Below are 26,087 nucleotides of genomic sequence, written 5' to 3'. Positions count from 1 at the left end.
GGCATTAGCACACTTTTTGTAACAACAGATTGGCTGTACATGTATTTACTCTTGTAGGCCTAATATCTGATTTAACTTTGTGCTCTTATCTTTAACCTTTATTTGAAACTCCTTTTTCTGTCAAATGGTAGTTATGTTATCTAGCTGACATTGTATCTGTTACTGTATTTATAGTATGTCTTACTTAAACCATGTACAATTTGCCATTGAAATGCCCTTGTATTTATTGTAAGTTTAAATTGAAACCTGTACAATTTGACACGTTCCATATCCTTGTGATTGACTCACTAACTGGATCTACGGAACAAGAAATAAATAAATAAATGTCTTATGTGAAAGATGCTTTTGTAGACATTAGGACCAATAAATACAATACAATACAATCCAAGACCCTTTTCTGCAGTTTGAAAAAAGTGTCTATGTTTTGTGCCTCTGATCTCCACGAAAGAACCCCATAGCTATGAATTAAGTGTACATAGGAATAGCGTGTCATCACAAGACACTTTCTTTTGTTTTCTCTCTTTATGATGAAGTGTATGCTGTTTGTTTTTTTTATGTTCTAAGTTAATTTATTGCATACTTCCAAACTGTAACCATCCTTAAGGGTTTTATTTGCTTTCTCTATTAGGAGTTCTGGTGTTTGATAAACTACTTCGATGTAGCTGTCATAATCAAAAAGAACTTTTTCTTCATGTCTTATACTGCATGGAAAGTCACTAATATATATCAAGAACAGAAGTGAGCCCAATAAACTATCCTGAAGTACACCTATATCTATGTGTTTCTTGTACGACAATAGTTTTACTAACAATATATCATCATTAGATATGTGTACTACCTTATGCACTATGTTTTCCAGATAAGACTGGAACCACTTGTTTTTTTTTTCCTCTTACACCTAATTCTTCTAGTTTGTTTAGTAGTATTTTCTGGTCATCAGACTGTCATCTTTGTCAAGAGCTCCAAGTTTCTTTTTTGTGAACTCTGTAATGGCTGACATTGCACTTTTTTCCATTTCAGAAACCAAACTGTGCTTCATTGAAAAGGTTTTAATTGAATGGGTGAGTTGAAAAAGGTACACATTCCACAAATTTCACAAATTAAACTGAGATAGCCATTTTCTTCTTTGGACGTATAGACATCCATTGAGCATAAAAAAGAACATCTTCCTCTACTTCAAATGTGCTTGCCAACAATAATTAGATACGAGTGAGTTGAAGAAAGGACATATTCCTGGAGTATGTTCCTTCTTCAACTCAAAGCCGCACTAGAGTCGGCAACACCCACCACAGTGCTAGTGCTCGCTGCTCAGTCATGTGTTTGGTGTGTAATGTAGCAGATGAGCGAGCTGTTTAAGGTTATGTTGGTTATGTTTACAGTGAAAAGTGATAAGATCTGTGCCAAAATTATGAGGGCTATCCACAAAGTACATTATGTTTTCGTTTGTGTCCGTTAGGGGCGAGGCTAGCGCGGCCATCTTGGTGTCACGGCATTCCGCCGCTCAGTCGGCATCCTGCCGTGCTAGTGAGAGGTTCGTGCTGTACTCCGTTGAGTTACTGTGACAGTTTGAAATGTTAGCGTTAATTGAAAATGCCATGAAGTGTGAAGTGCGTGCTGTAATAAGGTTTCTGACTGCAAAAAACTATACACCGATAGAAATCTGTCGACAGCTTTGTGAAGTGTATGGGGACAACATAATCACTGAAGGTGGAGTGCGTCAACGGGTCATAAAATTTAAAAATGGCTGAACTAACATTTACGATGAAGAGCAAAGTGGAAGATCCAGCATAGTGACTGCCAAACTTGTTGAAAAAGTCAATGCCGCGGTCCGTGAAAACCGTAATTTCACAATAACGGAACTCTCTATGAGTTTTCCACAAATTTCACGAAGTTTGTTGCACAAAATCATTACCGAAAAGCTTGGTTACCACAAGTTTTGTGCAAGATGGATACCAAAAATCTTGACAGAGATTCACAAAAATCAGCGAATGGCTGCAGCGTTAACGTTTTTGGACGCTTACGAGAAAGATGGCGACTCATTACTCGATCGCATCGTTACTGGTGACAAAACATGGGTTAAGCATGTGAACTGTGAGACAAAATTGCAGTCAATGCAGTGGGAGCACACAAATTCCCCCCCAAAAACCCAAGAAATGCATGCAGACAATGTCGGCAAGGAAGGTGATGGCGACTGTCTTTTGGGACAGAAAAGGTGTGATTTTTGTGGATTTCCTGGAAAGAGGCACTACAATAAACTCTCAAAGGTATTGCCAAACTCTGCACAACCTCAAAAGAGCAATACAAAACAAGTGCAGGGGAAAGTTGGGCTCAAAGATCTTGCTGATTCACGACAACGCCCGGGCCCACACGGCATATGCCACTCGTGAAGTTCTCGAATCTTTTAAGTGGGAGTTGTTTCCTCATCCGCCGTACAGTGCCGACCTGGCACCGAGCGACTTCCACTTGTTCCCAGCAATGAAGAAGTGGTTGGCTATACAGCATTTTGATGACGACGCACAGCTTCAAGAAGAGGTAACCACGTTGTTGAAGGCGCAAGAGGCCGAATTTTATGACAAAGGAATTTCCAAGCTTGTCCATCGCTACGATAAGTGCCTTAATTTAAATGGCAACTATGTAGAAAAGTAGTATTTAAGTGTGGCTTTCATCTGCATTTAATAAACAAAATTCCAATACTTTATTTATTTTTAATTCCAAAACGTAATGTACTTTGTGGATAGCCCTCGTAGTTTAGTGAAGTTTATTAGTTTTTGGTTTACTTTAACCAAGTAACAATGTCAGCAACAGACAGTGACAGTGGTGAACCAAGACATAAAAAGGGAAGACATTACAAAGAAAAACATGTACGGGAGATGGAAAAGTTAGCAAGGCATCGTGGTGAGGAGTTTTTAACTTCAGCAGGCGTTCATGTTCCAGCCAAAACAACCGGCCCTAACTGTAAGTTTAGGAAGAAATGCATGGATAGTTTCTTTATTGAGGAAAAGGAGAACATTATTTGAACTCTATATAGTGGCAGACCTAAGCACGAGCAGGACACATGGTTAATGAGCGTAATTGAGAGGTACAAGGTTGCAAGGCACAGACCATCAAATGAAAACTCCAAACCACATGAGTTCTCTTTCAAGTACTTTGCCATGAAAGGGACAAGCAGAGTTGAAGTACGTTGTAATGCTTACATAAGCCTACATGCGGTGTCACACAAAGTTGTCATTAGGTTGACACATACTTTGACCTCTGGGAAATCCACTATTGACATGAGAGGTAAACATGAAAACTGTTCCAATGCTGTTCCAGCCTCACATCTAGTTAAAGTACATGAACATATTGATTCAATTCCAACATATGTTGCTCACTATACGTCTACAACAGTCACATATCGCGATGCTCAACTCAATGTGGCAAAAATGCATGAACTTTTCATATACAAATTTCCTGACATGAAGAATGTAATTAAGTATGAGTTTTACTTGGATTATTTCAAGAAAAACTTTAGTTACCGATTTGACAGACCTCAGGTCAATGTGTGCAGTACTTGTGAAGACCTGAAGATCAAAATTAAGTCAAACATGCTTAATGACAATGCAAAAGGCGTAGCATCTGCTGAATTAATGGTGCATAACAGACGTGCTAAGCATTTTTATAACAAGATGCAGGAAATAAAGGAACTATCAAAATCCCGGCTGATGTCATGGGAATTGCTTTCAATTATATGCAAAACCTGCCACTACCACTGCTGCCTGTACAAGAAGTATTTTACCTTAGAAAACTATGGTTCTATGTCTTCAATGTTTATGACATAAAAAATGACAAGGCCTATTTTTTTACCTAGACAGAAGGTGAGGGAAACAAAGGCCCATATGATGTACGTTCAATGGTTTTGGATTTTATCACATATCACATTCCCGAAGAAGTGCAGTACCTCCATGTATTTAGCGATGCAAGTGGATGCCAAAACATAAATCATGCTCTGTGCAGACTTTTGTGCTCCTTGACCATGAACAGTAGATTCAAGGCTATACATCTGTATTACCCCATTAGAGGGCACAGCTTTATGCCATGTGATCGTACGTTTGGCACAGTGAAGCGTGAAGTCCAGCGACATGATCGTGTCTACTCACCTGAACAGTACAACTCAATGATTGGTAGTGCGAAGCAAACAAAGCCTACTTTTGTTGTGACTACTATGCAATGTGATTTATTTTTGGAATTCAAGAACTGGTGGCCACAGTACTTTGTGAAACAGCCTAGAAGTGTAAAAAGCAGAGCAGTTACTTTCAAAATAAGCACATACAGACACTTCGTCTTCTAAAGTGATGCAAAGGTTTTGTTGAAACACCCGCCTATATTGACAACCCCGTAAAATGGACCTTCAAGCTGAAGAAAACAAACACTGTTGAAATCCCTGACACCAAGGCATATCCATTGGGAAGGTTCCCATAAAGAAAGACAAACTGCAGGATCTCCAGAAAGTTAAACACTACATCCCAGATGAGCATCGATCTTTTTTCGATGAAAGAGTCTCTTGGATACAAGAGACATTAATGAAGATGATGATGATGACTAACTGATCCACCTACAAGGTAAGAGTAATAAAAACATATTTTAAAGTAACATTTATGGGCTATGTATCACATACTACTGAATAAAACTAAAAATAATAATGATAGTAAAAATAAAAAAGAAAATTTTTTTATAATATTTTTCAAACAAGGCTTTTTTTCAGCTGCTGATCAACTAGAATAAGAAGACTGATGACTGTCTACTATGAAAAGTCCAACAATGAAAAATGTTTAATAGGAAAACATTTTTTTGTAAATATATGTAGCCAACAGTTTTGAAATATATTTTTTTGCCTTTTTACAAAGATTGAATAATTTTACTTGCTTATTTCTGAAATCTTTTTAACACAATCCACAAATTCGCATAAAGTTTGTGCGTTTAAAAACTTTGAGCTGAAAAAGGTACATAACCCTGAACATATTTACGCAGTTACATGGTATATAACAAATATTTATACATAGGTACCATGTGCAATGCGTTTGCTACACTCAATTGTACACATTCACAATAGTAAATTTTTCGGTATAACAACCAGTTTTCTCACAAAACAGTTTTTTTTTTTTTTTTATTTGCCGAAAGTTTATGTTTTTGGAATGTGTACCTTTTTCAAATCACTCATTCAATTATTCATGTAACTGTCTTTCAGGATAGGTTCAATTATTTTTGAGAATGCTGACAGTAGTACACAGAGTGTGTGAACTCCTAACAAACTGCTAATTCACACACCATGGTTTCTTCCACTTCCTTCAGATAGCTTCATAACCAATTCAAAGTGTTGAAAGGAATAAAGAAATCTGTGATAATTTTACAAAAAAATTGTTACCACAAACGAGGATGTGGATTCTCTTCAATGAATGTTGTTGCTTCTGCTATTCCAACCTTATCCAAAAGATCTCTGGTATCTCGAAGCGATTTCACTTCCATGTCAAGAATGTTTTCTGAAGTTGGTCTTTCAGGATTCTGCATAATTTCATCTAACAACACTGCTCGAATCTCTAACTCCTGGAATCAAATAAGTCATTGAGAATAATTAAAACACACAAACATGTTCTGTTCTGTGCAATTACTCACACAAACTGAAAATTTATGGATTACAACTAAAGAGGTATTATTTGTTAATTACAACCATAAGACTGACAGAGCATTCAGCAATTTAGTTTCAACTGAACATGCACTGATGACTCATATTCGTAACTTACAACTATGAAATGCACATCATCGTTTCACATGAGATTTGTTGATTATTAAAGTCTTTCCTGTTTCTGCTGCACTTTCCAGAGCATGAGGATAAGATGAACATAAAATGGAATTCTTGACTAACACACACTTGGTGAATGAATACTGGTGATAGGGTACAGGGGTAGGTATACCTCGCTAGACATTTTACAGTGGAGCACAACTGTCATCAGCAACACAATGAATAAGCAAGAGCATTACCACCAAGTTTTTACTAAAAGACATAAAAATTTTTAAAGAGCGCTGCATCTCTACGAGGAGAGGGTGCTTTCTTTTCGTGGCTTGTGGCATCATAAGATGAAAAGCTTCCTTGGTTGCGACATAACTCTTTCTGGTTAGCTTTGTGGTATTAGATACTGTTTTAGTCTTTATTTTTTACTAGTAAAGTATTTTTTATCATTGATAGGTGCTCACTCAAGCAATTTTCATCTCTGGAGTGACACTTCTGTTGTGAAATAAGTGAGAATAAAGAGAGGCAACTGGTAGTTGTGGCATCGAGTGGGTGCAAGGAAAGATGTGCTCATATCTTTGTACCATTTTTGTTAATAATATAGTAAGTTTAAAAATGTGACTACATTACTAAACTATCCAATATAATCATTTTCCATATATGGTTAAGTAATTCAAGCTGCAACTGCTTCAGCACATTCAAGAAGGGATACAAATAAGAAAGGCATATTAGAACTTATTGATTGGTGGGTGATGGAGCAAATATGAATGTGGTCCAGTCAAGTTAAATACATACTTTTCTGCTGAAAAAATTGTCCTAAGTGCTTCTTTTATTCACCAAGACATTCTGTAGATTAACTTCTTCCACTGACAAAGAATAATAATGTCCACTATGACTCCACACTCTGGGATGAATTTTATTCACTCAACTGTTTCTACTATGAAGGAAAATTCTAACTCTGCAGTCCACCTTGGTCCATTCCTACTTATATGTTATGTCGATGATTTCCCAGTTACACTCAACAATAATCCCACCATTACAATTTATGTTGATGTTACATCTGGCATCTGCTGGGTAGATACTACAGGTGGTCTATCTTGATAGCTTCAGAACTTTATAGCAATTGTAAGAACTTATTTTGAGAAGGCCAATATAACAGTTAAATATCACAGTGAAGGGTCCTCTAATACAAGGAGTAAATGTAACAAGTAACCAATAGTTGAGATTCTGAGCGAGCAACTGATTGGCATGTAGATGTTAGAAAGGAAATAGGAGTAGTCCACTTAATTTCAACTGATGTTGATTTACACCAGTATTTTGGAACTGTGTTCAAACATTACAAATTACCTCTTTATTTTCATGAAATGATGAGTGCTATCAACAAGGGATCTCAAATTGATTTCATATTTATTGATTTCTAGGTTTTTGATACTGCTCATTACAAGAGACCTCTAATCAAACTGTGTGCCTATACAGTATTGTCTTAATGGTGGTGCTACTGGATTTCTGATTTTCTGTCAGAAAGGTCAAAGGTCATAGTAACTGATAGAAAGTCATTGAGTAAAACAGAAGTGATATCTGGTTTTCCACATGAAGTGTTATAGGCTCTCTGCTGTTTCTAATCTGCATAAACGATTTGGGAGGCAATGTGACCAGCTCTTTCTCGTTGACTGCAGATGATGCTATCATTTGCCCTCTAGCAAACTCATCAGAAGATCAATACAAATTATAAAATGATTTAGACTAGCTATCCATATGGTGTGAGAAGTGGCAATTGACCCTGAACTTTAAAAAGTGTAAGTATATTATTACTAAACAGAATCCATTAAATTTCAGTTAGATGATAAATAACACAAATTTAAAGATTGCCAAGTCAGCTAAGTACCCATGGATTACAATTACAAGCAACTGAAATTTGAGTTGTCACATAGAAAATGTTGTGGGTAAGGTGAGCCAAAGCCTGAGTTTTACTGGCAGAACACTTACAAGATGCAACAGTTCTACTTGAGAGATTGCGTAAACTACGATTGTCGATCCTCTCCTGCAGTACTGCTGCATGGTTGGGACCATTACTAGAAAGGATTTACGGAAGACATAGAAAAAGTTCAAAGAAGGGTAGCTCATTTTGTATTGTAGCAAAATAGAGGAGAGAGTGTCATCGATATGATATATGAGTTGTGGTGGCAATCATTAAAACAATGTCATTTTTTGTTGTGGTGAGATCTTTTTGCAAATTTCAATCACTAATTTTCTCCTCTGGATGCAAAAATAATTTGTTGATGCCCAGCTACAAAGGGAGAAAGATCAGAGCTCACATGGAAAGAGTTAAGTGTTTACTTTTCCTGTGCACTATTTGAGAGTGGAATGGTGGAGAGATAGTCTACAGGTGGTTCAATCAACCCTCTGCCAGTCACTTAAGTATGAATTCACTATAGTTATGTAGATGTAAACAAGACTGAGAACTTCATGTGCTTTCAGATAAATCCTTTTTCAGAGCTAGAGTACACAAAACCACACACACACACACACACACACACACACATACACCTGTACACTAGCCCTGGCTTATACAGGATGCCAGCATTCCTGCACCCTGCACATCCTCTCCTCCTCACCCACTCCAGCTAATGCAACTGCTCACTCCAGTGAGCACAATAACAGCAGGGGCAATGCACAGGCACGCAGGTTTGTTTGTGTGTGTGTGTGTGTGTGTGTGTGTGTGTGTGAGAGAGAGAGAGAGAGAGAGAGAGAGAGAGAGAGAGAGGCAGGGGGGGGGGGGGGGTGCTCTAGCTCTAAAGAAGTTGTGACCTTTATTCCTTAAATTAATTAATTTCAGAGTTAATGTAGGCTAAACAAATGTTGTGTACTTTAAATCCGGAGCGCCAGAATGAAGATATTGTTGTCTCACCTTTCTCTGTATGTGATGTTTGTGTGTGTGCATAGAAGACAGATTCTCATAAAAGCCTATATCAATTAGAATATTACCTATGAAACTATGTGGTTCCAGAGACCTTTTAAAGTTTCAAACATCAATCCAGACTGAGCCGATGAGTGAAAATTTGTACCAAGGTTCAGATTCGAACCTGAGTCTCCTGCCCACTAGGCAGATTTGCTAACCACTACCACCCTGGCTCAGTGGCTTTGCACAATTGGATGGACTACCCTAGAATGACTCACTTCTCAATTCAAATTCCCATTCATGATGCAGACCACTCGGTACATCAAAAATATTACCTATTCATCCAAATACCGAAATGCTAAGGGTTGAGTGTTTTGGCGTAGTAGATTGTAGATTGTATTTTATTGGTCCTGTTGTCTACATAGCAGCTTATGCATAAGACATTGGACAAGTCAAGTTATAAATATACAGGCTGAAAGCAATTTCAAGGCATTCATATTTAAGCTTACAATAATATACTTTACACACAAGTATTTATATAACACATTTCATAAATTTAAATATTCATCAATGGAATAAAAGCAGTGATGCTGTAAATATGACTTTAGAGATTTTCCAAATGTATTGACCTCAGTGATAGCTTTTATGTTTTCAGGAAGTTTGTTATAAAGCTTAACTCCCATGTGAAAAGTACCTTTTTGGCACAGTGCTGTGCTGATTTGAGTCATATGTAAGTTCCTGTTTTGTCTGGTAAAGTGCTCATGTATATCACAGTTTTTTTGTAGCCTCTGGTCCTTGCCTATTACATTTAATTTAAAGAACAAAAGGGTTTCCATAATGTATACACACGGTAATGGGGGAATACCAGATTTCTTAAACAGGGGTTTACAAGAGTCTCTAGGCTTGCACCCAAACAAGATTCTAATGGCCCTTTTTTGTAGTTTAAATGTGCTATTAGCTATTTTAGAGTTTCCCCAGAAGGTGACCCCATATCTAAGACGAGAATGAAAGTACGCATGATACGCACTCATTACTGTTTTCTCACTACAGCATGATTTTAATGAACAAAGAAGATAACATGTTTTGCTCAGTTCTGTATTGAGACATTCAATATGCTTATTCCATCTGATGTTACTCTGCAGCCAAAGTCCTAAGAATTTGGTTTCAGTACTGTTACCAACTGGTTCGTCATTGATAGAGACTGATGGGATAAACATGTCCTTGTTAGGAACATTGTGGAATTTTAGAGCAACGGTTTTCTTACTGTTTATTACAAGCTGGTTACTCTGTGCCCAGCTGCTAAGTTGTTTCGTGACCGTGTTTACTGTCTGCTGTAACTGTTCATCGTCGTCTCCTTTTAATAGAATCGTGGTGTCATCTGCAAATATGATTGATTTGTGTGCATCAATATTTAAGCTTAGATCATTTATGTACAGAAGAAACAGAAGGGGTCCCAATACGGATCCTTGGGGTACACCACATTTTATTTGTTTATAGTCAGATAAGTGATTAGATACAGTTTTTAGTTCAATATTTGTGTGCTTGACGCACACTGCCTGCATACGATTTGTCAGGAAGGAACTGATCCACTTGTTGGACAGACCTCGAATACCATATCTTTCTAGCTTTGATAGCAGAATTTTATGGTCCACCATGTCAAAAGCTTTTGACAAGTCAATAAAGACTCCTATTGTTTCCTGTTTTTTGTCCATCAGGTTTAGGATGGAATTGATGCACTCATAGACAGCAGTTGTCGTTGACCTCTTATTTCTGAATCCATGTTGTTCATTACATAGGATGCTGTTTTTATTTATAAATTTCATAAATTTCTCATACATAACTTTTTCCAGTACTTTAGAGATGCAGGAGGAAATTGTGATGGGTCTGTAGTTATTTACATTGTCTTTATCCCCTTTTTTATATACAGGAATAACTTTTGATGTTTTTAACACATCAGGGAAAGTGCCGGCCTGAAGTGAGCAGTCGCATAAATGTGTGAGTACTTCAATTAGGTTTGATGCGCTCTTCTTTAACATTGTTGCAGGTATACCATCAATACCTGCCGATTTGGAATTTTTTAGTCCTTTTATTGCTTTAGCTACTTCATCTTGTGAAACAGAACTGATGTACATTGATCCTCTGCATGTACTTATTTTATATTCATTTGCCTGGATGCTCTTAAAGTTTGATTGTAACATATTTTCAGCAACACCTGTGAAAAAGTTGTTAAATGTGTTAGCTACTTCTAAGGGGTTTGTTACTTTTTTATTTTTATGTGATAGTGTTATATTTTTCCAAGGTTGTCTGTATTCTCCACATTCTTTTTTTATAACACTCCACATAGCCTTTGATTTATTAGCTGAATTATAAATGATTTCATCATTATGCATTGTTTTTGCTGCTTTTATTACTTTTCTTAATATTTTGGAGTATTTTTTATAGTATGCGCGTACTACAGGTGAGGAATTTTTTGAGTTACATATTTCATGAAGTAGTCTTTTCTTCTGGCATGAAACCCTTATTCCCTTTGTGATCCAGCTGTTTGTTCTAGAGTTTCCCTGTATGGTTAATGTTTTCAGTGGGAATGCAAGTTCAAAGAAATGGGTTAATGTATCAATGAAAGTGTCGAATTTTTCATTTACATCGTTCATTTTGTACACTCCTAGCCATTTTTCTTTCTGTAATAAGTTGTTGAAGTAGTTCGCATTATGCTGATTATAGCTTCGATATGCTGTTCTAAGAGACATGTTGTTAATAATACTGCCTTGTACTTTTATGCTTAATATTTGAGCAAGATGATCACTAAAACCTGCATTGAAAATTTTTAGTGAGGTGTTATGTAAACTCTTCTTTACTAGAAACTGATCAAGAGCTGTTTGACAAGTTTCTGATACTCGGGTAGCTGCTTTTACTTGAGCCTTTAAATTGTAGGACGTTGCAAGGTTCAAAATGGTCTCCCTATTTCCACTATTCGTGAGGAAGTCAATATTGAAGTCACCACAGATTATCAATTCACAATCTATTTTATTTACTTTATTTAGCAATGACTCCAATTTGTTTAAGAAAAGTTCAAAATTCCCGGTCGGTGATCGGTAAACTGTAGCAATAACCAGGTTGAACTGAGTAATTTTTATAGCTGCAATTTCATAATCCTTTTCGACATTTGCCCTAGTTAAGTCAGGTAGTGTAATAAAATCTACATTTTCCTTTGTGTAAATTGCTACCCCACCCTGTTTGCTGTTTTTCCTGCAGTAGTAAGCAGCCAAGACAAATTTGTTTATTTTCGTATTCTGGATTAATTCTGGGTTAAGCCAGTGCTCAGAAATGCATAACACTGAGATATCATTAAGTTCATGTGTTAATATAACGTTAATTTCATCGATCTTATTACGCAGGGATTGCACATTATGGTGATAAATTTTTAGTTCGGGCGTATTCACGATTTGGTAATTGGGAATCATATTTACAGCATCACATACCTCTAGTTTAAATTAGGAACGTCAGCAGCGTTGTATTTTCGTTCTTCTTTCTTGTTTATTTTGTTTTCCTCGCTGTTGGAAGGATGTTCAGGAAGCTGATAAATTGTTCTATCCCTTTCAAGTCTTTCTTTGATTATTTCACTAACACGATCTGCTATACCATTTGAACTAGTACTATGTGAAAGTATCTGTCACGCTAACATGAAAAGGATGTTTTTATTATTATTTTGCAGAAGGGAATCATGAGGACTGAGTGTGGTTAGGCCTTTTGCAGTACACAATTGTGTATATTGTGTTTTATCTAAGTTCAATGACAGTCCATTTTAACAAAGAACCAGTCATTAACTTTCAAGAAAATTAATTTACATTTTCAAGAGTTGAAGTTCAGCCATTAGGCATCATTATAGTAACTGTATCATCAGCAAAGAGAACTATACAGCAAAGAGAACTATATCTGCTTCTTGGATATATGTTATTACATAGCAACAAGAACAACAGTGGATCCAATATTCTTTCCTGTACCACACTTGTAATAAATGTTCCCCATTCTGAAGACACTGTTACATTTTTTTTAACTTGCAGGGTTTCTTTATGCAATATTCTGCCACCTTTTAAATAAAACAAAGGAAGAAAGATTAGGGTTTAATGATTTTTGGTTGGATAGGATGAAAACCAGTTACAGAAAGATCTCCAATAATGAAATATTTTAAATTCTCGAGTTGACTACTGTGAACTGTTCAGTCAGATAAAATTTGGCAAAAAATACCAGTTAGTAATATTTAGTCATTTAAATATTGTATAATCTGATTAGTGAAAAAAAAGAAGAACATGTTCAGTGGCGAGATCTTTTAAAATCAAAACCGATACTGACTAAATATCTGGTCAGAGCTGTTGTTGGTAGTGGTCAAGTGTGCATGAGGAGTGCCTGCTTGTGTGAATGTGGGCGTGTTTTCTTTGCTGTAGAAGGCTTTGGCCAAAAGCTCTGATCTGTAATAATCTTTTTGTTGGCCTGTCTACAACTCACCGGGTCACCTTTACGGTCAGTAGAATCTACCCTTTTCCTAACATCGTTAATTTGAGAGATGTGTTATGGTTCTTGCACGGATATGGTTCTTCTCCAGTTCATTTGAAACATATGTAAGTAGTGAAATTAGTTGGTAATTACTGACATCTGTCTTGCTAACTTTCTCATAAAGGGGTCTGACAACAGCATATTTCTGTCTGCAATGAATCATATTTTGTGATGATGGTCTATTGCATATACTACTGAACACATTGCATATCTATGAAGAACATGATTTTAGTACATTACTTGAAAAACTATCAACTCTGTGAGAGTTTTTGCTTTTGAGAGAGTTAATTACATTCTTATTTCTTTTGCAGGGCATGGAGTAAATGCAAATTGCCTATGTGCATGTGGCATTGCTCCTTGCGTGTATTCTACTGCTTTACCCCTTGAATTGCACATGCTAAACTTTTGTGCTACTTCAAAGAAGTGACTATTAAATATTATGAATATCTGACTTCTGTCATTTATTTTTTGGCTGTTTTCTTTATTTCTCACTGAAACTAATGCAGTAATACTTCACAAGACACACACACACACACACACACACACACACACACACACACACCTCTGCAGCTACATTGTGCTGGTTGAACAAACAATGCCAGTATTGCAGTTTGGCAGCTACTGGCATTATGGGTTGTGTGAGGTGGGGTGCGTAGAAGGAGAAAGAGACAGAAGTCAAAGGAGGGGCTGGTGAAGGGTAGCTGACAGCTTGGAGAGAGGTAGCAGGTATGCAGGATAGGAATACAAGCAGGTGTACAGGATAGGAATGGGGCAACAGACCTAGTGAGTTTGTGCAGCACCCAATGACAATGTTGTGGAGCAATGGATTTGGAGAGGATGACATGAACAGAGGAAGGGGAGACCATTGCGTAGAGGGTGTGGGTGCTGTGGGTTAGTGGACACTGAGGCCAGGAGGAGTATGGTAGTAGAGGATGTGTTGTAAGGATAACATCCATCTGTGTGGTTCAGAAAAGCTGGTACAAGAAGCATCCAAATGATAATGGTTTTGAAGCAGCCATTAAACTTGAGTATGTTGTGCTCAGAAGCATGTTCCACCCCTGGGTGGTCAACTCTGCTTTTTGCCACAGTTTGGGGGTGGCCGTTCATTCTGATGGAGACCTGGTTGGTGGTCATGCCAACATAATATGTTCTGCAGAAATTTCAGCAGAGCTGTGTATGATGTGGCTCCTTTCACAACAGATGGCCCTGCCTCCAATGGGATAGGGCAAGTCTGTGACGGGACTAGAGTAATATTTACTGGATGGGTGAACCAGGGAGGTACTCCTAAATTATTTTACACTGTGACATTTGGGTCTTCCAAAGGTTTGGAGTGGGAGTGACATATGGATGTTGGCATCAGAATACCACTTTTGGAAGGATGGGAAGGATCTTGGATAGGATGTCCCTCATTTCCAAGCTTGATGATAGATAATTGAAGCCTTGGTGAAGGACATGGTTGAGTTGCTCCAGTCTGGGATGATAATTTGTGGTGAGTAGGATGCTCCTTTGCAATTGGTTCTTGGGGTTGGTGGGAGGACTAGAGATGTGTGAGGATACGATGCGGGATATCTGCTTGCAAAAATAGGTCTGGGGGATAGTGCCTGACAGTGATGGCCTTTTCCAAAGCTTCGCACACCCTCTGCTCCTGTAATCCTCCTGGCCTCAATCTCCACCAACCTACACCCTCTACCCTAAAGTTACCCGCTTCCTCGGTCATGTCAAGCTCTCCCAATCCACTCCCATCTTGTGCGCAAGAACATACTGGCTCTGGGGGGCAAGTTTCACATTCCTATCCCATACACCTTCTGCCTCTCCTTCCCACGTTCCTATCCCGCACATTTGCTGCCTCCCTCCAAGCCATCAACTACCCTCCTCAGCCCCTGCTCCCACTTTCTCTCTCTCTCTCTCTCTCTCTCTCTCTCTCTGTCTCTACCCACCCCATCCGACACAATTCCCAAGCCCAGTCTACCTGCCAAGCCACCATCCTGGCACTGAGTGTTTACCTGGCGCAATGTAGCTACAAAAATGTGTGTGTGTGTGTGTGTGTGTGTGTGTGTGTGTGTGTGTGTGAGAGAGAGAGAGAGAGAGAGAGAGAGAGAGAGAGAGAGAGAGAGAGAGTTTGTGTGTGTTTGTGTTCATGTGCTTGGGCATGTGTTCGCTTGCAAAGTTTTCATTCTGTTTTATGTGCCTGTCAACGGCACCATGCTCACAATGCTTCCACTATTTGGAGGGTTGTCTCCTTCACTCCTAAATTATTTTACACTGTGCAGTGACTTGAGATTACATAAGGGACAGGCAAATAAAATGAGACATTTGGAAAAAAAGTAAGTAAACTGTTTATTATTCCAAAAGTAATAATTGTAACTGCTAGTACATTTATCAATATCAATGCCTTCATGGAAAAATGTTTACGGTTGACTATGCAACCCTGATTGTACCCAGGCGTACACCTCTTTGTCCGAAGCAAATAGACAGATATGAATGTTTTTCTTAGGGGCTCCAAAAATATGGAAATCAAATGGGAAGAGATCACGATCAAGGATGTGTAAGGGATTTCCAGCGAAACTTCTGCAGTGTAGTTAAAACAACCTTGGCAACATGTGGCCTGGACCACACATCCTCTATAAAGTTCTGATCTCTCTCAAGATTTCCATGTTTCTGGAGGCCTGAAGGAAGACAGTTGTGGCCATCAATTTATTTCAGATGAAGAGGTACACAACTAGGTACGATAATTGTTCTGTAGGCAACCACAAACATTTTTCCATGAAGGCATTGACCAGCTTGTCTCACAGTGGAATAAATATACAGTTATGACAATTACTTTTGAAATAATAAACAGTTGAGTCACTTTTCTTCATTTGCTTCATGATCATTCGACTGCCACTTATATTTCAAGTAAGAGACTAGTAGTACATGGAAGAAAACTAAAAACACTCATCTGTCAGAAGGGTAATTTTGGAACAGTACAGTAGAACTCCTTCTTGATGCAAAATTGAACATAACTGTCACATGCACATTGCTTTACTTATTTTGTATACAATGTAGTAGAAAGAACACGTGATTAATTTTGTAGGTGTTTTGGGGAGACAAAGGAAGTGAAATTTAGTACAAAGCTGTATCTCTGACAGCAACAATAGCTCTAACTGGCTGGGCAGTGTATCAAACTGAGCTCGAATGACAGATACAAGAACATTAATGCAGTGGATGGCAAGTGGTGGTGTGCCAGTCTCTTGGTAATACATGAACAGATATCTATGGGTGAAAGATCTGGATTGGTAACACATGAACAGATATCAATGGGTGAAAGATCTGTAGAACACTCTAGCTAGGGTAATAGTCAAACACCCTCTGTACTGAAGTAGGTCATGGCTGCACAGACAACATGTGTTATCTTGTGAAAAGGTAACATTATTGAGACCTTGAAGATAGGGCACAATCATAGGTCTTCACATGTCACAAATGTATTGATTCCTATCCATATTGTTGACTACACAAACTAGTGGCGATCATGTTGTGTATCCAATGGCACCCCATAGCAAAGGTTCAAATGTGTGTGAATTCCTAAGGGACCAAACTGCTGAGGTCATCGGTCCCTAGACTTACACACTACTTAAACTAACTTATACTAACAACAACACACACACACACAACCATGCCCGTGGGAGGACTCGAACCTCCGGCAGGAGTGGCCGTGCAATACGTGACATGGCGCCTCTAACTGCGCGGCCACTCCGCGCGCACTCCATAGCATCACATTAGGTGCTGACCCTTTGTGATGATGGCAAATGTAATATGGAAACATTCCTTCTGCTCAAAGCCTCTGAACATGAATAGTCACTTGTGATGCTTTAAGTAGAACTGGAACTAGTCTGAAAAGATGATGTGTTCTCACTCCTGTGTCCAGTACCCACCAGCTGTCATGTAAAGGGAAACTGCAATAATGGTCACCATGGTGACAGTCTGTAATTCTCCAGACTTTGTCGCACTATTTGCATACCTCTCTTGCTGCAGACAAGCAAATTTTCTGACTCAATGTATTTGACACGACTGTACTATAAAGTACAGCCACGAAAACATGTAGCATGTACAGGATGATTCAGCTGCCCTGACTGCTGTCATTCTATGCATATTGCAGTGTTATAACTGGTCTTCATAAGCCACAAGTGACATTTTCATATTCTCTCATTTGTTACAGGCAAACTATTTTTACTACGAAAAAATGACCAGAAACTTTTCTGTAGGAAATGTAATGCAATTATAAATTTTATACTGGGATATGTTTTAGCTGGAGGCCATGATTTTTGAGTTATTCAAGAAGAATGTATGAAAGTGATCTTCAAATGCACTCCACCCTACACATAGCCCTCAAAATTCAGGATTTCTAGCATGTTGTTTGTGGCACTCCCTATTGCCACTGTACAAAAGTTTCTGACTACAAGAACTATTCCTGATATTTGATATTTTTTGGTCTCTACTGATTGGACTATTGCGCCTCCAGCTTTACTGAGTATTTCATTGAAATTATTAATTTAAACTTGCCATTCTTTTTAAAGAATGAAAAATTACTTTTGTAAATATTATGCCGTAACTAATTATGTAGACAATTCAATCCAAACTTAATCCTTACAGGCACAGTTGTTTCGTAATAAGAAGGCCTGACACACACAACAATGTAATTGCTTATTTTATACTGTTAAAATTCACAGAACTGCCACATAAAATTTACATAAGCATTAATTTTGCAACCTGTAAGTGCACAATAATATAGCTGGGGCAATAAGACCAGTCAATGAAAACAAAAAAGACTGAATATGGGAAGTAACTCATCCTGTTGCAAACGTTTGCACAGTGGTATGAGGAAGTGCCATGAACAACATACTAGAAATCCTGACCGGTGGGGTCCTGAGTGTGAGAGTGGAGTGCATTTGAAGGTCACTCCTGTACGTTTTTCTTGAATAACTCAAAATTATGGCCTCTAGCAAAAATGTGGTCCAGCACACATTTAACGACATTAAATTTCCTACAAAATTGCCCTGCTCATTTTTCGGTAGGACTAAACAGTAGTGAGTGAGTGAGTGAGAAAATATGAAAATCAGCGCACGTGGTTTATGAAGGCAAGCTATAACATTGCGGGTTGCATAAACATCAGCAGTAGGGGCAGGTGAATCACACTGTATAGCTGCACGTGCTCATTGAGATCTTGCATGCCACCGGATGTGGTCCTCCCTAATGCACCAATTCCACATTCGCATGACAGTCACAACATCCTGACCAACGTGTGTAGCAATGCTGCAGAATGATAAAAAACAACTGTGCCAGTGATGAATTCTAACATATGTTGATGGATGTTTCTACTTCTTTCATGAGTGAATTTCTTAAATTTTTCACCAGCAAACAACATTCAAATGTGATCTCTGAATGAAAAACTGGCTTCATAACCTTTCCTTATATACAGAATGTATATGTCATTTCTCCTACTTATACTGTGTGGCTGAAGTGAAATCTAATGATACACATTCCGAAACATATAGTACACTTCATGCCAATTTGACAATTGTCACATACTGCCTTCATGGTGATGCATTTTTAATTGGTGGCAGTGTATTTTTACCCAATTTTTACAACAAAATGTATCATAATTATGGTTTTGCATTGATCTATCTAAACATCCATTAAAAACATGACTACTAAAACAAGTCCCTGAAATATCTCCCTTAAATATTTTTTTTTTTTTTTTTTTTTTTTTTTTTTTTTGCCCCTACTGGCAGAAAAATTGATTTCTACAGACATCACAAATCAAATCAACTTACTGTCAGGTATTAAGAGTTATAACATGTAACTATTGAAAATATTAGCAGGTAAACATTTTGGGTTCATAGTCACATTTGGTTTTAAGAACTGTTATGTAACTGAATGTCATCTTTACAGTTTCATTATGCAAATTGCAAATATTGTTTCCTGGGCCTGTTTTAATGCATAGCTCAAAGTTTTACCATATTAATAATATCTCATGGTGCTTCACTGAAACTTTTTGCATGTATTTATGACAGTAACATAGAACTGTTTCAAGGTCATTCCATGAAAAATGGTTTTGTTACATCTGTAACACTTCCTGTTCCTTTGTTTAATGGAAAATCAACACTGCTCACTTCATCAAACTTTCACCGTGAAAAATGTTCTATGGACGTCTATCTGTTTTTTACTTTCACATTAATACTTGGATGTAAATTGTACAAATGTTACATCCATAACAATGGAATGATGTTGCAGTTAAAATTACTGCATATTTTTTGTGCTTGTCAGTTGTTTGTCCAACAATCAATAACATAAAAATCAAAGTAGCTGCAGTCAAAACTGTCTATCTTGACACAAATTTAATGGCATTTGACAAGTTTTCAGGGATGAAATTCAGTTTACTGTCTTATATGCATGAAACAGCAGTGTCAACAATGTGTGTATGTATCAAATCCAGCCTGTGTAGGTTTGTTGAGAGGACGCTCTCACCACTGTGCTTCAAAGTGAAGTGACTCATATTATGATGTGCAGCATAATCATATATTAGAAGCCTTAGTCCCATACCATATATTATTTGGCAGTGGTTACTCAGCTTAATGTAAGGACTATTGATACTGGAGGGCACGGTGTCACTGGCAGCCCATGCACAGTAACCCAGCAGACACACATGATAGTCAGTGGCAAGGTTTGATGTGTGAGGCAAGAAAGCAACAGCTGCACATATGACATTTCTTGCTTCTTTTCATAACTGACAGTAAGTAAAGTTCTTAATCGGAATAATGACAATGAGTGAAAATTTTATATTATTGGATAGCCTTTGGTGGAATACTGTATAGTTGTGGTGCTAAGAGTTGACAGACAGATGAATAATATTGAAAACATTCTTGAGCTTTCAGGGAACATTCTCCTTCAGAGCTAGCTAATATAATATAGCACACACACACATACACACACACACACACACACACACACACACACATGGCTACAGTGACCTTGTTGGCTATATTTTCCTGGGACTGCAATCCAGTTGGGATGAAAGGTTGAGTCTGATGGCATGGCTGAGTGAGAAAGGAGGTAGGGGGGGGGGGGGGGGGGGTGATGAGGGGTGAAGGGAAGGGTGGCTATTGGCTGGGAGAGAGAGGCACTAAGATCACAATACAGAAATTTGGTACTGACAAACTCACTCTGGACATGCAGGAGGAGTTATGTGGCGTATAACGAATCAAAGGAACGGGTCAGGAGAGGGAAAGAGGGGGAAGGGGGTGGGCAGAACAGAGGAAGAGGGACATTAACAAAAAGAAAGTGTAATTGTTGGTTAATGAAGTGAAGTAAGAGGCTGAGACAAGTAGGTGAAGGTAAGAATGAAACAGGGGCTACTAGAGACTGAAGCTACGAAGAACACCAGACTGAAGGATCTGTTGTAAGGACAACCCCCATGTACGAGGTGCATTCAAGTTCTAAGGCCTCCAATTTTTTTTCTACTTAACCACTCACCCGAAATCGATGAAACTGGCGTTACTTCTCAATGTAATCGCCCTGCAGACGTACACATTTTTCACAACACTGACGCCTTGATTCCATGGCAGCGGCGAAGGCTTCTTTAGGAGTCTGTTTTGACCACTGGAAAATCGCTGAGGCAATAGCAGTACGGCTGGTGAATGTGCGGCCACGGAGAGTGTCTTTCATTGTTGGAAAAAGCCAAAAGTCACTTTCTCGATCATGTCGTCAGACCGGCTTGTGCGAGCCCAAGGTTGTTTCGGTTTGTTGTCACACGATGTTCTGCCTTCATTAAACTGTCGCACCCACGAATGCACTTTTGACACATCCATAACTCCATCACCACGTCTCCTTCAACTGTCGATGAATTTCAATCAGTTTCACACCACGCAAATTCAGAAAACGAATGATTGCACGCTGTTCAAGTAAGGAAAACGTCGCCATTTTAAGTATTTAAAACAGTTCTCATTCTCGCCGCTGGCGGTAAAATTCCATCTGCTGTACGATGCTGCCATCTCTGGGACATATTGACAATGACCGCGGCCTCATTTTAAAACAATCCGCACGTTTCTATAGTCCGGAGAAAAAAATCGGAGGCCTTAGAACTTGAATGCACCTCGTATATGCAATTCAGAAAACCTGGAAGCAGGCACAGCTGTGAAGTATTCACAGAAGTAAAGTATGTTTTGCTCAGCAGCATTTTTGCCACTGGGTGGTCATGCCCATATTAATGGCAATGCAAAAGTTACATCACAGGGGCTATATCACATAACTACTTTCACAGGTGGCCTACATCCTAATAAGGCAGGACATTATGACATTCCTGGAACAGAATGAGCTGGTTGGGAGCTTAGTACAGGTCTTGAATCTGAATTTCCTACAGGGATATCACCAATGTGGTAGGAAGTTGGGAGGAGGTGTGACTTAAGGATGGACCAGAGTAGTTGACAAATTGGGTGGGTGGTGGAACAGCACTTTGGGAGAGGGTGGGTAGGATTGTAGGTAGTATCTTCTTCTTCGTTTTTGAGCATGGTGATAGATGTTGAAGCCATGCTCAGGGCTCCTTTATCTTCTTGTTCACTCCAGTGTGTGTGTGTGTGTGTGTGTGTGTGTGTGTGTGTGTGTGTGTGTGTGGTATTAGTTGGCTCTAAAGTCCATTCTCTGAAAGCTCAACAACAATTTCAGTCTCACTATGATCCTATCAATCACTGCTACTCACACACACTCATTCACACAAGTACAGTTGGTCACTGTCTCAGGGCACTACAGCCAGATTCTAGTGCCACGAGACAGTGGCCATGTGTTTTCTACTGTGGAAGAATGACTTTGTCTGAAAGCTTTAATATTTTAGCAACTTTTTTCATAGTGCCTGTCTATGACTCAATGCCTGCTCTATATGGTGAGTAGAAATCTATCTTTTCCACGTGGTTGTTTTTCCATCCTAGACTTTCCATTGTTGGATTTTTGTATTTTGACATAATATAAGGAAAAAATCATCACCTGAAATGAACAAATATATCCAGAGCTGAGTATAGGTTCTTCTGGTTCAAGTCCACGTAACACATACATGCGTGTCTTCTCCATTATAGCCAATAATTCAGGATTGTCACTGGCCCACTGCACAGCCCACACATCTTTTCTCTCAAATTTACTAAGCTCCTTGTAACCTGGGCTGCCTGAATTATTCACTGAATCTCTAGGGCTACCAAAAATTGGATAGGATTCCAAGTCCAAAAATGTGAGAACACCAGTTACATCAATTACTGCCAGTCTCCTGCACAACAGAAAGGTGTATTCAAATTATAAGATAAAAAGATAGGTGTGTAAAAGAAATTAGTTTTAATAGTTACATTGTCTTCAAAAGAAAATATAAGTACAAGGAAATATGGTGTACTACTGTACTTTTGTAAAATATAATACTGCTGAAATAAGAGATAAAAGTAGAAGCATGCTGCTTTGTTAACTATAGTAAGTGCTACTGTTTATATTAAATATTATGCCATGAAATAAGCAGAGAAAAATTAAAAGTGTGGTCTTACAATGTTTCCTCCATAATCTCAAATTTTAACAGCAACAGTCTGTTAACAAGTCGCTTTAAGATGCACACTGTTGCTCATTAATTTACTTTTTCAGTAAAAAAGAATAAAATATAAAAACCAATGAAAATTGCATACAATAACATTTAGTAAAAGTTGGAGCACACGAATGTATATCCCAAATGCAAATTAATCTGAAGGATATATAATGAAGGTATGTAGCCTTAATGTCAACTTTATATATAAATAAGACAGATTGGCTTCTGCCTCATGTTCAGTGATTTGCCAATGTAGAGAACAGATTAATATAAATTTATTGACTTTACAGTCAGATGAGTTTCTCAAAATGTCACACCATTTTGATCAATGTCATTCTTATCACCTTCTACTAAGGGACTCACAAGAAGGTGATGAGAGTGACACTTATCAAAATGTCACACCATTTTGAAAAATTCACACAGCTGGACACATAAGAACATTACATTGGTGCAACTCCATGGGGAAGACAATGAGATCACACAGAGAACTGATATTTGGTCTAAAATAGAAACTGGGTTAATCAAATGTGTGTATTCACACAATACCTTGCCTTGCACCCCATTCCTGAATATTCTCCTTCATTATGAGATATGAGATGTGAAGAGCATGATCAGCAAGACAACAAATGAGAGACAGACCTGCTTTCCATTAGGAACTTGTTCTACCAAGAGTAACTGGCAAACTTGACCAGTATATGTTGAGCATTTACATAAGGAAAGACATACTTTTTCTATTACAAAATTAACAAATGAAATAACGATCAAATTCTATAAAATGAAGAAGGGTGAAAGTGTCCTTGTTACAATGAGGGTTGGCTTACAAAATAAGTTAATATATAGTTATGAACTATTCATTAAATATAAACATAAAAGCATCTTACGTTGAGTTGCAGTTGATAGACAGTTTGTACGGTCTGGTGCTCAGTGAATACCTGTTGGTAAGTGCTACTTGTGGTAGTGAATAGCGCTGCAACATGCCTGACTCTCTACCAATCACAAGCATTTTGTCTGTGGCACACATACAACAAATTGGATCACCTGTTTCTTGCATGTTAGTGGTAGGCTGTAACAAAAACATTAAAGGATTAAAAATATGTTATACTGAATTTTATGACAATTTTTAAGAAAGTTTCTTCTTTCTTCAGAAGTACAGGAAGTAAAGGTAAATGAGATAAGAGGTGTGCAAAACTTTAAAAGAAAAATAACTTTTGACACTGATCTTAGAATGTTATGTATTTGGGAGACATAAGAGTTAAGTTAGAAAAATAAAATGAAGAAAATTAAATAAAATATGATTTATAAGGATTAAAAACATGAGAAAAGTAATACTTTAACAAAGTTGTAGAAAACTGTACTTTGTTACACTGTGTTAATCTAAGTAATCTAGGATGGTTTCAGAATCCTCCTGATAGGTTTGAAAATTTACATTTACTATTGCTTAAAAAAGTGAAAATATGAGACTTACATGTCTTATAAAATTCAGGTAATTTCTTACTGGAAAAAGCTGACAGCTACTATGATTTAAATTTATTTAAAACAGAGTAATTAATGGTTTTGAACCTGAAAGGTTGCTCTTTAGATGCCAGTATGTGTTTTATATACTGTCTTTAAATTTAGTTGTTGACAGCATGTTGTTAGTTTATATTGACTGCTTTCTGCCACGGTGGTCAAATCTTTCTGGTGCACTGCAGAAAACTTAAATATTTACAAATGCTTCATACAAACTCCACTTAAAGTTATGTGATATGTTATTCAAGTAGATCAAGACAGAATGAGAGATTAAAAGAGGTGCACAAGGCATAAGATTAACTAGATTTTGAACTATTACTGGGAGTTTTTCTCTTACAGAGAAAACAAGCACCTTTAAGAAAGAAAGAGTCTCTTAATACTACAAGTATTAAGTATACAATACTACAATACAATTAAGTGATCAATAAATACATGGGGAAGATAACATTATTCAGCCATTACTGTTCTTTCTCAGAATTCAGAAGATGAATACAACAGTGAGTCGATAAGTAAGTCGCAACATAATGAAGTGACAGCAGTACTTTTCACCATATTCCACCTGTAAATTTAAACACTTATCCCCTCACTTGACAGGGCCTTGAAAGTCTGCAGCAAAGAATTCATGTGGTAGCTGTTGTATCTAATGAGTAACCTCTCAGGTTATGGCCTCAGTGCCTTCTAAGTGCTGCACCACCAAAGGGTTTTGAGAGACCCAAACAAAGCCAATGGAAACTATGTAGCAGTTGTACAGTGGATGTTCCATGTATTCCCAATGGAACATTTGAAATAACCCCAATGTTAGTCTTGCTGTGTGAGGGCACATATTGTCATCCTAAGGAATCACACTCACTGTCAAGAGTCTGGGTCATCAGTTGTGTGTAGCTTGTTATAATTCCCGCAGATTGGTAGAGTAGGATGCAGAATTAACAGTCTCACCATGAGGCTGGAATTTAAGCAATATGACCTACTGCATGTCCCAAGTAACCTTACCTGCCAATGGAATTACCTCGAACCCTTTTTTTAGCCAGGGAGAAGGGATGTTTCCATTCCATGGATGATCACTTTTGCCCAGGTTTCCAGTAGTGAACCTGTGACTAGTCCCCTATAATGATCTGTATTAAGAAGCCATCTCCTTCTTAACTGTAACACATGAGGTGCTACTCAGATAGGCACATACTGCTCCATTTTTACTTCTGAGGTCAACCAGCAGAATGCCTAATGTACACAAACTTTACTAAAATTCAACTGCTAACACATAATGTTGTACACAGGTCTTGAAAAGAACCTGGGTATGCAGCATGTCAAGATCCTTGCAAATCATTTATTTCACACACTGCAATTTGGTATCATTGAAAAATTCCAGAGGGGACTAGGATGATTCTTGCTTGTGGTACTTCATCTTTTGATGAATACCTGTATCTAACTGAGAACAGGTTTCCGCAAAATACAGTCCTCACCATATAGAGAACATATATCATGATGTTCTTCCTACACAAAGTCCCATGGTCCAAAAATGTTTCACAATGGTGCGCTGTTCTAGTGACATATTGCTCTGTACAGTACTTGTAATCTCGCACTGGCAACTGTTCCCTAATCACCTACTGTGGAATATCATAATATATCGATTATCTTACACCTTACATATGCTGTGACCCTAAGAAACTTTGTTACAAAATTTAATATGGTGTTTACATCTTATTTACTGACTCACCATTGTAAATACTATTTAGTGTTTCAATCTATTGCTCACAGGTTCTACTACACTCTCGGGGATTAGT

The 26,087-nt window shown here is 37.9% G+C and overlaps 1 protein-coding gene across 2 annotated transcripts in view; it reads right to left on the bottom strand.

Moving 5' to 3' along the window:
- The window catches only part of LOC124624779 (WD repeat-containing protein 35), a 199,388-nt gene that overhangs the window by 51,096 nt on the left and 122,205 nt on the right, over nt 1–26,087 (bottom strand). For both annotated transcript variants that reach the window (XM_047149129.1, XM_047149130.1), the window contains exons 12-14: nt 23,682–23,863; nt 22,227–22,500; nt 5,402–5,580 (exon numbers count right to left, since the gene is read on the bottom strand). In XM_047149129.1, the coding sequence (XP_047005085.1) occupies nt 5,402–5,580; nt 22,227–22,500; nt 23,682–23,863 (635 nt within the window). The remainder of the gene's footprint in view (nt 1–5,401; nt 5,581–22,226; nt 22,501–23,681; nt 23,864–26,087) is intronic.

The sequence above is a fragment of the Schistocerca americana genome, chromosome 1 (genome assembly GCF_021461395.2).
Source record: "Schistocerca americana isolate TAMUIC-IGC-003095 chromosome 1, iqSchAmer2.1, whole genome shotgun sequence".
In the NCBI taxonomy this organism is placed as follows: Eukaryota; Metazoa; Arthropoda; class Insecta; order Orthoptera; family Acrididae; genus Schistocerca; species Schistocerca americana.
Note: the sequence above shows the minus strand (reverse complement) of the source record. Positions and strands in the feature narration are given on the sequence as shown.